Raw genomic sequence first — 14,883 nt, 5'->3', positions numbered from 1 at the left:
CAGAACTAAAACTTTTGAAATGGTGACGTTAACATTTTAAAGAAATAGTTCACAGTAAAACATACCTGCTACATTTGAGTGAATGGGGCACTCAAGCTCAAAATGCACTAGTTTGTGGATTACTTACAAATGTAATCCGTTACTGATTACAGATTACACGGTGAAAACTGTACTTAGAAACTAAATCTGGGTTGCTAATTTTAGATAATGCTTTTTTAGACTTCTTTTAGTTGGGTTTGTGAGTTAGCTAATAATTAAATAAATTAAACGGTTGAACGTTGAAAATAGAATTTAGTTTACCTGCATTTCAATGTGTCCATTGACTAACATCGGTGAACTTTAAACATGAAAATGTGTCGTTCAGTTATTGAAATATGAACTTCCTCTGAGATATTTCAAGTAAATATTTTATGTCTAAGGGGTTTGGCTGACAAAAACATTTGCATTATCTGAACAAACATTAACAGCAATGACATTACACGCCAAAAGTCTTGAATAATGTAATCATGTAATCCATAAAAAGTAACCGTAATCTGATTATGATTATGCATTTTAAAATATAGTATACTGTAATTACAAGTACCTAATTTTGTAATCTGTAATGAACCCAGCACTGATTATAATACAATACAATAGTTTTGAATGTTGAAAATAATTGTACTCATCATAAATGTTCAAATACGTCAAATCAGGTGCAACACGTTCTGAATGCACGTGAATGTGGCTGAGATTTGAGAGCTACATTTGATATCATTTACAATTTAAATGTAGGTACACTTTGGATAGATGATGACAGAATTGACATATTTGGTCAACTATTCCTGTATGTGCTTGCACGTTCATGCAGTGTCAGAAAACACCCACTCTAATGGCAGCATTACTGACAGTGACTTCAGTAAGGATGCTTTCCACAGTCATAAAGGTCAAGCTCACACAGACAGTCCAAGCAAACCACTGCAACACAGCCGCCTGGACAGTAGTCTCTCGCTCCAACAACAAAAGCACCTTTTCATTGCTTTAAGACTTTCAGTTTTAAATAGGGACGTTAGCAGGCCACAGGGATTCATCAGATGTACTGTATCTTCTGCCTTAGTGCGTAAAAAGACATTATTCATTCATTTGCTGGTGGTTTAAACAATGATTGGTTCACAAGAGGTGCATAAAAACCAACATGCAGTCCGAGTTCACCTTCAGTTCAGTCCTTGATTATTGACTGTCACTGGCCAATTTTTATCAGAGCTTTAAGTGTGCTGCTATGAGGTCATTAAGTGGCTCAGCGTAGTTTTAGCAGGTTGCTAAGTTGTTCCGGATGGATGCAAGGTTATTGCTAAGTGATAACTAAGATGCTCAGAGCGATTTTTAGCAGATTGTCGTGCGGTGTCCAGGTTGTCCTGGGTAGATGCAAGTATGATCAATATTAATGCTCGTCTTAGGATGGGACCTTGGTGTGCACTTTTTTTATGAACCGTTTTAAAAAAATATTTAAAGAATTCACACCTCTTTGTTTCTGTGAAAGAAGAGGAAGTAAAAGACAGTGTGTGTTGAGATGCTACTGAATTGGGTGCTACTCAAACATTCTCTCTCTCTCACACACACACACACACACACACACGCGTGCGCGCGCGCGCACGCTCGTCAGTAGCTAAGCCCTCCTTCAGCATCTCTCCCCCTGCGGCCGCCTCTCTGTTTGTCCGCTGTGGTTCTCAGCATCTGCATGTAACTTTCCAACCACAGACTCTTCCCCTAACACACTCACTCACACACAAACACACCTTTTTCTCAGCTTGACCTCCTTATGGTATCGTTTCCACTGTAGTGGGACAGGATCATCTCACACACACACACACACACATACACACAAACAGACTGACCTTCATGAACGCATGTTAAATTTCAGTTGTTTCAGAAATACGGTTATATGAAAATATTGTTATTTTAGCATCAGATATTTTCCAGGAGCGGCTATTCTCAAAAGTCTAGCACTCTAGAAGCAAATAGCTCACTTCCGGGTTTTTTTTTAAACTTGAAAACATTTCACCATCAACTGTTATAAATCAGACGATGCCAGATTCGAAAATGAATCACTTTTGATCTAATCTGTAAAACTGTTTGAAAAAAAAGGTTTAAATTGTTTATGAGTCCTTTTGATTCATTCAGACAGTTCACTCATGCATTGAATCGTTTCCAGTGGTTTCTCACATCGAAATACCTGGTTACCTTAAAAAAGAGAAAACACTGCCTACGATCCTTAGCTTAGCTTAGAACCCAGACAGCACACATACGTCTGCAAGATGTCTATTAAAGATCGCTACATCTTCTGTGTACAAACATCTCATAGACGTCTTTAAGATGCCAGTTTTACATGCATTCTAACTCATAAACATCTTCAAAACGTCTATTTGACATCCAATAGGAAACATCCTATAAACGTATCACAGATGAGAAAAGACGCTAAAAGATACGTCTTGCAGACGTCAAATAGACGTCTCCGTGATGTACATGTGCTATCAGGGGAATGCTAGCCATGAGGCATCTTCAGTGCACATGCACAGCTTGTGAACGACCCTTCTGCAGGTAAAGACACTGTACGCTAGTAAAAGCGTATCCCATTTTGACAGTGTTTCCAGAAGCTCCAGTGATCTGAAAATGAGGTAAACACTTCACATCTGCGCAGCACCACAACAAAGAGACACCCTGACCAGCTTCTTGAGTCGTGTGTAACAGGGTGGAACGGAAATGCAGTTTGATTGTGCGTTTCTCAAATTTTTTGACCTTTCAAGTGGCTTTAACACCCCGAAGTCTTATCGTTAAAGTATCATCGAGCAAGCAGTTTATTTTTTCCTTTGAGATCTGCTTTTACTTTCGCCCTTTTTTGTCTGTTTGTCATGCATTCAGGTTGAGAGTGAGTGTGTTCGGTGGGGTTCTCAGACGTTCTTCAGTGTTTAGTCTCAAACAGGAAGTTGAATGCTGTTTGAAGCTGATGTGGAAGAGGAAGGCCTAAAGTACAAAGAAAGCTCTGTTGCGGTACCAAGAAGCTGCAAATATGAGCTAATGAAGTAATTTTTGAAATAGACGTTAAAACAAAATATAGGGTTATTATTATGTATTTCCCCACAACCCTGTAATCCCAAAGTTTTAGTGCGATCATTAAAAGATTGCCCCCTATCGCTGCAATTCACATCAATCAATAAATAAATAATGCAAATTTGTAAAAAATATTCATTAAAGCAAAAAAGATTCCTGGGCGTTTTTGCAAAGTTTCGCATATAGAAGAGAACATCCCTGATAGCACACAAACATTACAGAGACGTCTGTTTGATGTCTGCAAGATGTATTTTTTTTTTTATGTATGTTTATCTGCAATACGTCTACAGGACGTTTTCTATCAGACGTTTAGAAGGTGTCTTTAAGATGTTTATGATTTAAAATGCATGCAAAACTGAAATCTTAAAGACGTCTGTCAGATGTTTGTACACAGAAGATGTTTTCCAGATGAAGTGATCTTTAACATACATCTTGCAGAACTACATGTGGCAGCTGCTAAACGTTTACCCCACTTTCGTTTATTTAGGCATGTAAACAATTTACTTTGGCACAAGCACTCATGATTTTGTAGTCTCAATACTGTTAGCTTAAAAAAATAGCTTATGTTTTTAATACAGTTAATGTGTTCAGAGTTCACAGTCCTTGGATTGAATATCAGGTGTGAGTTATTGAGGAGAGTCTCAGTTTGACTCACATCCGTTGGAATTGAGAAGCGAATGATTGACATTTAAGATCCGTCAGCATGAGAGAGTTCAGCCGCTACAGGGCCAACGTGATCTGACCCACTTTCACCCTCATCTGATGATGCTGATCGCCATGATTAGACCTGCGGTTTCAGACACAGACTCAATGTACATGTTTCTTAAAGTAGTGTTTGTGCCCAGCAGGGGTCTGCATGGATGTGTGGTTGTGATTATATTAGATATTTTACGCAATGTAGAAGAGAATAGACATGACAAAGAGTTTCTGTGCTTAATGGTCTGCTCACACTGTGTGCGTGTGTACGTGTACACGTGTGTGTGTGTGTGCATGTACATTTGGGTGTTTGTGTGTGTGCATGTGTGTGTCTGAGTAGTTTTTCAGTGTTTGCTGTATTCTTGAGGGGCAAATTTCTGATATTAATTTAACAATCTAGCACAAGCTCTTAAAACCAGCTTGATTCAAAATTTCATAAATGCATTCAAAAATATTTTAAATTAAATAAATTAGTAGTATAAGTCTTTGTTAAAGAATGCTAGAAGTCTTAAGTAATTTGATGCTTTTTCTTCATTATTTATCAATAACCTGATGTTTTGTTTTACTTCTGTTGTATTATGAAAGTTAAAACAGTATTTTTGAGTTATGATGATTTCATTTATTCATTTGTCTGTTTGTCTGTCTGTTTTTGACATGAAGATTGGTATTGCATTTGTTGCATTAAAGATTAATGCAAAAGTATTATTTATTATATAAATTGTATTTTAAAATATTTCAATATTTTATATATATATATATATATATATATATATATATATATATATATATATATATATATATATATATATATATAATATAAAGAGGTTTGATAGAACTGGTTGGAAGACCTGCAAGAGGGCATTGCAACAGTCCAGCCTGGACAGAACAAGAGCTTGAACAAGGAGTTGTGCAGCATGTTCCGAAAGAAAGGGTCTGATCTTCTTCATGTTGAATAAAGAAAATCTGCAGGATCGGACCGTTTTAGCAATGTGGTCTGAGAAAGTCAGCTGATCATCAATCATAACTCCAAGGCTTCTGGCTGTTTTTGAAGGAGTTATGTCTGTTAGACAAGCTGAGACGCGAATAGCTACCGTCGGATCATCAGGATGGAATGAGAGGTAGAGTTGAGTGTCATCAGCATAGCAGTGGTATGAAAAGCCATGTTTCTGAATGACAGAACCTAATGATGCCATGTAGACAGAGAAGAGAAGTGGTCCAAGAACTGAGCCCTGAGGCACCCCAGTACTTAGATGTTGGGACTTGGACACCTCACCTCTCCTAGATACTTTGAAGGACCTATCTGATAGGTAAGACTCAAACCACTGAAGTGTGGTTCCTGAGATGCCTTTCGCCAGTAGCGTTGATAGGAGGATCTGGTGGTTAACCGTGTCCAAAGCAGCGGACAGATCAAGCAGGATAAGTACTGAAGATTTGGATTCCGCTCTTGCCAGTCTTAGGGCAAGGCAGTCTCAGTAGAACGTCCACTTCTGAAGCCAGATTGTTTGCTGTCAAGGAGGTTGTTCTGTGTGAGAAATCAAGTGGGCAAGTAGTAGGATGATTAGAAAGGATGAGTTTGGAGACTTCTGCCTCAGAGAGTGAAGAGAAGGATGTAAATGAGGGTATGCATGCTGGTGATAGGAGCTTGACTGATTTTGGGGTGGAAAATTGTGCACTGATGGGTTTAATTTTATTAATGAAAAATGTGGCAAAGGTGTCAGCTATTAGAGATGAAGAAGGAGGGGGAGGAGGAGGACAAAGAAGTGAGGATTTTTTTTTTTAAAAGCATGCAATAGTTAGATGAATTGTTAATTTATGTTATGGTAGTATGTCATTTTAGCAGTGGAGACATTAGCAGAGAAGGAAGAGAGGAGTGACTGATACACAATAAGGTCAGTAGTATTTTTGGACTTGTGCCACACCCTTACAGCAGCTCTAAGCTTAGAACGGTGTTCGCGTAGAACATCAGATAACCAAGGGGGTGTTACGGGCTGGCCTGGAAGATAAGGGGCAAACAATGTCTAAACAGGATGTAAGAGTGGAGCAGAAAGTATCAGTAGCACTGTTAGTATCAAAAGATGCAAACATTTTATAGGAAGGAAGTGAAGATGAAATCATTGCAGATAGTTGGGAGGGTAAAGGCGAGGGTAGGTTACATTGAAAGATGACGTGTGGAGGGGTAAGTCAAGTGATGTGTCAGGGACCCTGTTGAGGTTAAGATTGAGGAGGAAGTGATCCGACGAGAGCAGTGTCGTGTATAAATACTGTCCAGTTGGTTTGTGAGTAGCAGTAGTTGACACTCGTTTGAGATCAAAAGAGGCAAGCACAGAGTGGAAATCAGCAGACAGAGGTTTATCTAGATGAATGTTGAAATCTCCAAGCATAACTAGGGGAGTACCATCCTCAGAAAAAGTTGAGAGCAACACATCTAATTCATCCAAAAAGTTAACTAGTGGTCCTGGGGGTCGATAGACAACTAAACAAATTATTTAAAGAGGGTAGGTAACAGTAACTGAATGGGATTCAAAGGAGCTGTTGATACCCAAAGATGGTAAAGGATTACATTTCCAATTATTAGAGATGAGCAGACCAGTACCTCCACCTCTTCCAGTCAAACGGGGAGAGTGGGAAAATGAGAAATTATTGGAGAGTGCTGCAGGGGTAGCAGTGTCCTCTGATCCAGGTCTCTGTTAGGGCCATGAGATTAAGCTTTGAATGACTAATAATAGAAGTAATGATATTGGCTTTGTTTACAGCAGCAGACTGGCAATTCCAGAGACCAGTAGAAAAAGAAAGTAGTGTATTAGCAGACGGTGAGCGTGATTTCACCAAGTACAACATGTTCCTGGATCAACATCCTTGTTGATCCTGGAACATCATTCCAATCAACCAATCAGAATTAAGGATTCACTTTTCAGGAAATGTCCGTTTTAGGCTTACAATCAGGATTCAGTGCTTCTACACTCTTGTTAATCAGCTATCATTTCCCTCTGATTTTAGGAATAAATTATGCTTAGGGTTAGGTTTAGGGGTGGGGATTGGGTTATGTATGTATTTCTGGAAAGTAATGTTGATCCAGAATCATCAAAAGATGTTGATCGTGCAAAGTGTGCAGGATGTTAAGATTGTGCTGTCTACATTGTGTGATGCGTGGTTTGTGAGTGGTAGAGATAGTAGGGATCTGGAAACACACAATGAGAAATGGTTATAAAGCTGAAACAGAAATGAAACGAGTAGGAGGAAAAAGAGATTATCGATTGTCTTTACACTCTTCGGTCTTCACAAAAGAAGGGATTTACTGAAGTGCTGTCATGACCGCTGCCACGGTGTACTTACGATCTAATTATATTTTACGTTTTTAACTTACTTTCTATGACTATGTTTGTTATTACTTTTTATGCATAATGATATTTCACATTACATTTAGATTTATTATACTTTTCTGTCATTTTTTAAATCATTTGCATCTTTTTGACAGTGTGCAAGTGTCATGCACTCCAGAGTTCAATTCAGATCAAATAGCCAGTGTGTGTTTAATGTTTGAGTGTGTGTGTGTGTGTGTGTGTGTGTGTGTTTAAGGCTCCGGAGTGCAGTGTGGTGGGTCTCGGTGAGAAGCTGCTGCTATTCAGACATGAGCCGAACACAGAACAAATCTTACAGAGACTCACTGAGAAACACGAAATACGGGATGGAGATCTGCTGGAGGTGGTGCTCGCTGGTCAGTCAACACACACACACACACACACACACACACACACACATTATTTATCACTGCAGATGATGCTGACAGCTGTCAATCATGTTGATTCCTATAGGAACGACTTCAGTGACTGAGACTAAGTACCGCCCACATTCTTTGGCTGTCCATTCGTATCGCACACCTACGTTTTGTCACTACTGCGGTGAGATGTTATGGGGACTCGTCCGACAGGGCCTGAAATGTGAAGGTATGACTACGTGAAGACAAAACCAATGCACGCACATCAATAGCAAAAAATGCCCAAAAGTGGGTGCCTGACAGAAAAACTAATAAAAGTCAGTGCGCCATAGACTCTTGTCTTACGAAAAGAGCCTGTGAACTCGAAACATAACCTTGTGTGAAGTCCATTATTAAATTGTTTTGCATCTTTGGAGCCAATGGTGTGCAGACGTTTGTTTGTTTGTTTTTTAAAAGTAAGACTACGTTAAATACTTAAAATGCAGTAAAATGAAGTCTTATAACCCTTGCTTTATTGTTTGTTTATCACTTAATATTTATATTATTATGATATTGATGTTTCTTATTTAATATACTCCTAATAATAAATTATATTGTTCTAAATTATGTATTATTTGATTTATTTTTGCTTAGTTTTTATGCCATGATGTTTGTTATTCCTTTTGTCATATTATCTTGTTTAAACAATATATTTGTTGTTATGAAGAGTTTATCCATCTATCTATTAATTTAATTATTATATAATATTTATTCTAATATTTTTGCTTTAGTTATATTCATATTTATAATATAATTATAATATTTAGAAATATGCATTTACATTTATTAGATTTGCTTAGTTTCTATGACATTATTTTCTGCATTCTTGTTAATGTTTAGATTTATTACTTAATTGCTCATTTATTTAATACTTAAAATATTTATTGAACTGAAGTTACATTATATTTGATTGCATATTTATTTATTGATCAATTTTTTTTTTTATAACTACAATATAAATTTGTACTATATTGATTTTATGTATAAACAGTCATTTAAATGCCATCTAGGGCATGATGTGTAGTTTTACTTTAGTTGCATTAAGTTGTTTAACACTGAAATTTGCAGTAATTAACATGCATTAAAACAAAGATTAATACATAATATTTGCATTTTGTTATATAGCTTAATTGCTTATTTTTTGTATTTATAGTTATTATACTTTTTAGATGTATTATGTTATTTATAAATATTTTTTTATTGAAAACATTAAATTTTTTGCTTAGTGCCATACTATTTTTGTTGCATTATAAGATACTCCACTCCAAAATGAAATTTTCGTCATTAATCACTTACCCCCTTGTCGTTCCAAACCCATAAAAGCTTTGTTTATTTCGTGTTATTTATTTGACAGTCTATGGGACAGCCACAAGCCTCCCGGTTTTCATGACGAAATTGTGAATTTGGGATGGAGTGTCCCTCTAAGAGTGTTTTGAAGTCTGAAAAGCGAGGTGTTTGAGAGTTTCTTTGACTTGCTCTCTGCAGGCTGCGGTCTGGATTTCCACAAGCGCTGTGCGTTTAAGCTGCCCAACGACTGCTCTCGTGTGTACCGCCGCTGCGGCCCGAGTCTGTCGCTGTTTCCCCCCGGACGACCGCGCACCCCGTCGCTCTCCAGTCACACGGGCGGGAGTCTGGAGGAGGTGACGATCCCAACCGACGCTTATGTTTCAGCGAGGGGTTTGAAGTGCTCCCTGAAAACCTCTGTTTTCTCCCTCAGATCAGCATGTCGAAGCCGCCGTGCTCACGCTCGCGTCCTCCGTCCTGGGCCGACGTGCCGGTGTCTGTGGGGCTGTCGGAGGGGAAGGAGGCCCAGCCGCGCGTCCCGCACACCTTCCACATTCACACCTACACCAAACCCACGGTCTGCCAGTACTGCTTCCGGCTGCTCAAGGGCCTCTTCAGACAGGGCATGCAGTGCTCCGGTGAGAGATCACCTCAAAACATTCAGCGTGAAAGAAAACACATAGTTGTGTCTCTCGAACATTGATACTGAGAAAGTTATTAAATCAGTAAAACAAACCAACAGGACCACACCCCTATCTTGCTAGTCCCGCCCCCATCATGAATGGACACGCCCCTTACTGCTGATTGGCTAGGGTTGTTTTGGTCTCCTTCAGCAGTGTTTCTCAGTGTAACATCTTCCTTTCTCTCTGTGTTTCTCTCCAGACTGTAAGTTTAACTGTCATCGCAGGTGTGAGACTCTCGTTCCTCCTGAATGCAGGGGTGAGAAAGCAAACGGAGAAGGTCAGTTAGATTTTTTTTTTTAAATAATTTTCTTCCTACTTCTAGGATGTTTTAGTTTTTGAGTCCACCACTATAGAGACATACTTTTTTTTTTTTTTTTTTTTTTTTTTTTTTTTACATCAGCATTAATTAAAGGTAGTCTGTTATTTTGCTTAATTACTCAATTTTGCATAAATCAGTGCATTCTTGGACATTAAAAAATCTATTATTTTATTATTTTTTTAAGAAGAAATAACACTTTTATTCAGCAGGGATGAATTAAATTGATTGAAAGTGACAGTAAAGACATATATATAATGTTTTATTGATTCCTGAAAAATAAAATGTATCATGGTTTCCACAAAAACATAAAGCAACAACTGTTTTCAAGTTCAGTGTATTCTGAAGGATCATGTAAGACTGGAGACACGAGTAACAATGCAGAAAATTCAGCTTTCCTTCAAAAGAATAAATTATATTTTAAGAAATATTACCTTATATATTACCTTACAGATATTTTAAATTGAAAAAGTTTTTTTTAATCAAATTAATGTAGCCTAAGTGAGCCGAATATAGCAGTTAAATATAGTTTAAAATGCATAAATAAATATACAAATTACACATGGAAAATAAATAAATAAATAAATACGATGTCAAATGTCTAAAATATGTGTAGTATATTAACATAGTATGAGTCTTGTTGTGTCCCTCTTTCTGTATGACTGGTGCTGTAAAACATTGTATAATATGATTTTACTGAATGCAATGTCTTTATTTCTGTCTTTTGTGGTCTTTAAGCGAGTGTACTGTGTTTTCAGAGTCTTGTGAGTCTGATGAGAACTCGACGGTGGTGTCAGTGAACGATCTGTATGAAGAGCTGCGATATAAAGACCCGCCGGTCACAGATGTGACGCCGCTGCAGACGCCCAATGCGTAAGGATCCACATCTCACCTGATCAGAGCAGCTGCAGACTGAGCCCAGGTGTTCACCTCTGTGTGTGTGTGTGTGTGTGTCAGGCCGTGTTTCAGTGTTAATATCCCTCTGATGCGAGTGGTGCAGTCGGTCAAACACATCAAGAGAAGAAACAGTGGAGTGCTGAAGAAAGGCTGGTTGATCCATCACACCAACACTGACACACTGGTGAGACACTCTTATCCATATATATATATATATATATATATATATATATGTATTTTTTTTAACTTATATATATATATATATATTATATATTACAAATATTTTTTCTTTTCAGAGAAAACGTCACTACTGGGTATTAGATGGGAAATGTATCACCATGTTCCCGAATGAAATCAGCAATAAGTACTATAAGGTTTGTGAGTGTTTATAATGCATCATGTCACCTTTAACCCTTCATAATGAGAAATAGAGCAACATCTGACGCAGTGTTCGTCATTAAGTTTTTAATGTCGCTGTGTTCTTGATTTCAGGAGCTCTCTCTGTCAGAGGTGCTGCAGGTTCGAGGTCCGGCTCAGCTCACTGTTCCGGTGCTGACAGGCAATAGCTCACACTCGTTCGAGCTGGTGACCGTATCTCTGGTGTACTGTGTGTTTGCGGATCAGGACGGCCCGTCGTGGGAGTCGGCTCTCGGTCAGGCCCTCAGACCGGTGCAGGGCAGCGTGTGCCAAACCACAAACGACACCGGTTAATAATAATATAATTTCCAAACCCTCAGACTGTTCAAGAAGTTTGTTCGTCAGAACAGATGTGGAGAAATGTAGCATTGCATCACTTGTTCACCACTGGATGCTCTGCAGTGAATGGGTGCCGTCAAAACGAGAGTCCAAACAGCTGATAAACACATCACAATAATCCACACCACTCCGGTTCATCAGTTAATGTCTAGAGAAGTGAAAAGCTTTGTGTTAGTAAGCAACCAATCCATTTCTACAGTTTTTTTTTTTTTACTTTAAAGTATTGCTTCTGGTTAAAATACAAGTCCATAATTCATAATTGCACTTCTTCTAGTGAAAAGTCATTTTGTCTGAATCAGGAGAGACATCTGCGCAGTTTAAAAGTCAAAACAGCTCTAAACAAATTTGTGGGTGGATTTTGATTGTCGAATGGATTACTGTTATGTTTTTATCAGCTGTTTGGACTCTCGTTCTGACGGCACCCATTCACTGCAGAGGATCCAGTGGTGAACAAGTGAAGAAACAAACTCAACTACATCTTTCATGTTGTCTATAATGTCAAATAAAATGTCACCTTCTCTCTTTTCAGGTGATGGAAAGAGCAGTGAGGAGACGCAGGTGAGACTTGGTTATTTATCATAAAACTATTTCTGAAATAACCAGTGTTTCAAAGAGGGATTGGAGTCTGAATGTGTGTGTTGCAGGACATCAGTGAGCTCTATCAGATCTTCTCTGATGAGGTGTTGGGCTCGGGTCAGTTCGGCGTGGTTTACGGAGGCACTCACAGACACACGGGACGTCCGGTCGCAATTAAAGTCATCGATAAAACAAGATTTCCCACTAAACAGGAGGAACAATCCAAAAATGAGGTCTCCATATTGCAGGTAAGAGTTCAAGAAGACATTTCCCCCAAAAACTCAAACGATTGTGTTGTTTTAGTTGTTGTTTTATCGTCCTCGTGTGTGTGTGTGTTTCAGAGACTGTCTCATCCAGGAGTCATTAATCTAGAAGGGATGTTTAAGACAAAGGAATACACTTTCGTTGTGATGGAGAAGCTCCACGGTGATATGTTAGAGATGATCTTATCTCACGAGAACGGACGTCTGACTGAACGCACCACACGCTTCCTGGTCACTCAGGTAAAACTCAGGACCTCAGATGATGCTAGCCCTGAAACAACATACTGAACCACCAAATATTGCTTCAAGTGTGATTGCATCATATAATAATTGCTGTAAATAATGTTCATCCTCTGGTTGACCACGTCTTTTATTAATTTTTCCTAACATTTCTGTCATATGCACATAAACTGACAGTCATCACTGATAAACTACTACTAAATATTGTAGAAACTGTATTTTCTTTAAAGTTGCTTTGCAATGATTTGTATCCGGAAACGCGCTATACAAGTAAACTTGAATTAAACTTGTTCTTTTCATAACTAATGTTTTTTTGAACACCTTATACAGGACATTATTTGACGGTTGTTTTTACATTAACACTCTTAAGCTCATTAAGACTGTATTTTTTTATTATAAAAATAGTGAAATTTTTTAACAATTTAAATAACCATTTTCTATTGTAATATGTATTAAAATGTAATTTATTCCTGTGATGCGCAGCTGTATTTTCAGCCTCATTCCTCCAGTCTCCAGTGTCACATGATCTTCAGAAATCACTCTAATATTCTGATTTACTGCTCAAGACAGATTTCTGATTATTATCACTGTTGAAAACAGTCGTGCGTGAGTTTCACATTCCTCCACTTCCTATAGGTCATGCACAAAATAAAGCTAACAAAGCGAGCTTTGTAGCAATTCCATAGAAGAACCATGTTTAGTTCCTCAAAGACTCTTTCAGTAACCAGTTCTTACTAAAAACGACACTGCTTTCTTAGTGAGAAGAACATTTTACTCATCTAAAGAATCGGTTTCCACTACAAAGGACCTTTTGTTGGATGGAAAGACTCGGTGGATGTTAAAGGTTCTTCATGGAGCCGTACAGATCATGCTAATAATAAAACAGAGGGGAATCTTTCCATTAATTCTTTAATTATTCAAATGTTCTTCCCAGTTACCCAGCTGTAGTCGTGCTGTGGTGTGTGCTGACCTGTCCGTCTGTGGTGGGTGTTGCAGGTTTTGGAGGCTCTGCGGTACCTGCACATGAGGGACGTCGCACACTGTGACCTGAAACCAGAAAACGTGCTGCTGGCTTCACCTGAACCTTTTCCTCAGGTCTGATACTGTCATGTGTGGCTCTTTACTCTTAAAGTCAAGTCTAGAACTGCATGTAGAGATGCAGGTGTTTAGGGATTGCTTTTAAGCTTTATAGGGAATGCAAAAACCCAATGCATAATATTTTTGTGCAATGAAATTGACTGAATTCTGTGCTATTGTTCTGAATGTAGATCACTTTGCATCAAAGTATCTGCCGAATGCATGAATGTGTGAAGTCAAAGTCCTACATGTGCTCACACGTGGCGTCTGTTTCAGGTCAAACTGTGTGACTTCGGTTTCGCTCGCATCATCGGGCAGAAGTCGTTCAGGCACACTCTCGTCGGGACGCCGGCGTATCTGGCTCCGGAGGTCATCTGTAGCAAGCGTTACAATCGCTCTCTGGACATGTGGGCCGTGGGCGTGATTTTATACGTCAGTCTGAGTGGGACGTTCCCTTTCAACGAGGACGAGGACATCAATCAGCAGATCACTAATGCTTCGTTCATGTATCCACGCCAGCCGTGGTCCCTCATCTCCCTGGAGGGTAAGAACCAAATTACCTTTTTTAATATTTATTTATTTTGTGAACGATAAAAAGCTGCAATCAGGCTTCGGGTGGTTCAGTTCTTTCTGTTTCGTGTTTCTCTCTCTCCCTCTCTCTCTCTCAGCGGTGAACCTGATTAATAACCTGCTGCAGGTGGTGGTGAGACGCAGGTTCAGTGTCGGCAAAGCCATGGGTCATCCATGGTTTCAGGTCTGGGGACTTTCTTCAAAGTCGTTTCAGGTTGAAGTCATTTCAGGACATTGAGTGATGTATGCGTGTCTCATCTGTTTCTCCTGCTGCAGAACTTCCAGATGTGGTGTGACCTGCGTGAGTTTGAGCAGCGGATGGGATACCGCTATCTCACGCACGAGGCGGATGACGAGCGCTGGAGAGCCCACGCTCTGGAGAAAGGCCTCAGTTTCCCTGAACATCTAGCAGACGCAGCAGCAAGTGAAGAGCAGAAACAACAGCCATCAGACACTTAGATCTTACATTAGTACAGCTGTGAATATTGTATTATATCAGCAATTGTGAATATGCTGTGTTGTATATGTAATTATTAGGGTTTGATTTCATGTTTGACATGTTTTTCAATAAAAAAAGAAAATATTAACCATTTGTATGAGTTTGTTTTTCTTGGAAACTAAAAGTATGTACCAAGTTAAATTAATAGAATAAATTAATACATTATACATTTATATTTTATGTAATGT

General features: G+C 38.7%; 1 protein-coding gene across 1 annotated transcript in view; it reads left to right on the top strand.

The window, feature by feature from the left end:
* LOC113096673 (serine/threonine-protein kinase D3-like) overlaps positions 1-14,781 on the top strand; it is a 15,700-nt gene extending 919 nt beyond the window's left edge. The window contains exons 3-18 of the mRNA XM_026262083.1: positions 7,357-7,495; positions 7,593-7,724; positions 9,020-9,174; positions 9,252-9,456; positions 9,701-9,778; positions 10,576-10,690; positions 10,775-10,898; positions 11,011-11,088; positions 11,207-11,420; positions 12,000-12,028; positions 12,115-12,294; positions 12,388-12,549; positions 13,546-13,644; positions 13,903-14,170; positions 14,295-14,380; positions 14,473-14,781. Coding sequence (XP_026117868.1) covers positions 7,357-7,495; positions 7,593-7,724; positions 9,020-9,174; positions 9,252-9,456; positions 9,701-9,778; positions 10,576-10,690; positions 10,775-10,898; positions 11,011-11,088; positions 11,207-11,420; positions 12,000-12,028; positions 12,115-12,294; positions 12,388-12,549; positions 13,546-13,644; positions 13,903-14,170; positions 14,295-14,380; positions 14,473-14,655 — 2,247 coding nt within the window. The 3' untranslated portion in view covers positions 14,656-14,781. The remainder of the gene's footprint in view (positions 1-7,356; positions 7,496-7,592; positions 7,725-9,019; positions 9,175-9,251; positions 9,457-9,700; positions 9,779-10,575; positions 10,691-10,774; positions 10,899-11,010; positions 11,089-11,206; positions 11,421-11,999; positions 12,029-12,114; positions 12,295-12,387; positions 12,550-13,545; positions 13,645-13,902; positions 14,171-14,294; positions 14,381-14,472) is intronic.
* Positions 14,782-14,883: the final 102 nt, after the last annotated feature.

Source organism: Carassius auratus, unplaced genomic scaffold, assembly GCF_003368295.1.
Source record: "Carassius auratus strain Wakin unplaced genomic scaffold, ASM336829v1 scaf_tig00216014, whole genome shotgun sequence".
NCBI lineage: Eukaryota > Metazoa > Chordata > Actinopteri > Cypriniformes > Cyprinidae > Carassius > Carassius auratus.
Note: the sequence above shows the minus strand (reverse complement) of the source record. Positions and strands in the feature narration are given on the sequence as shown.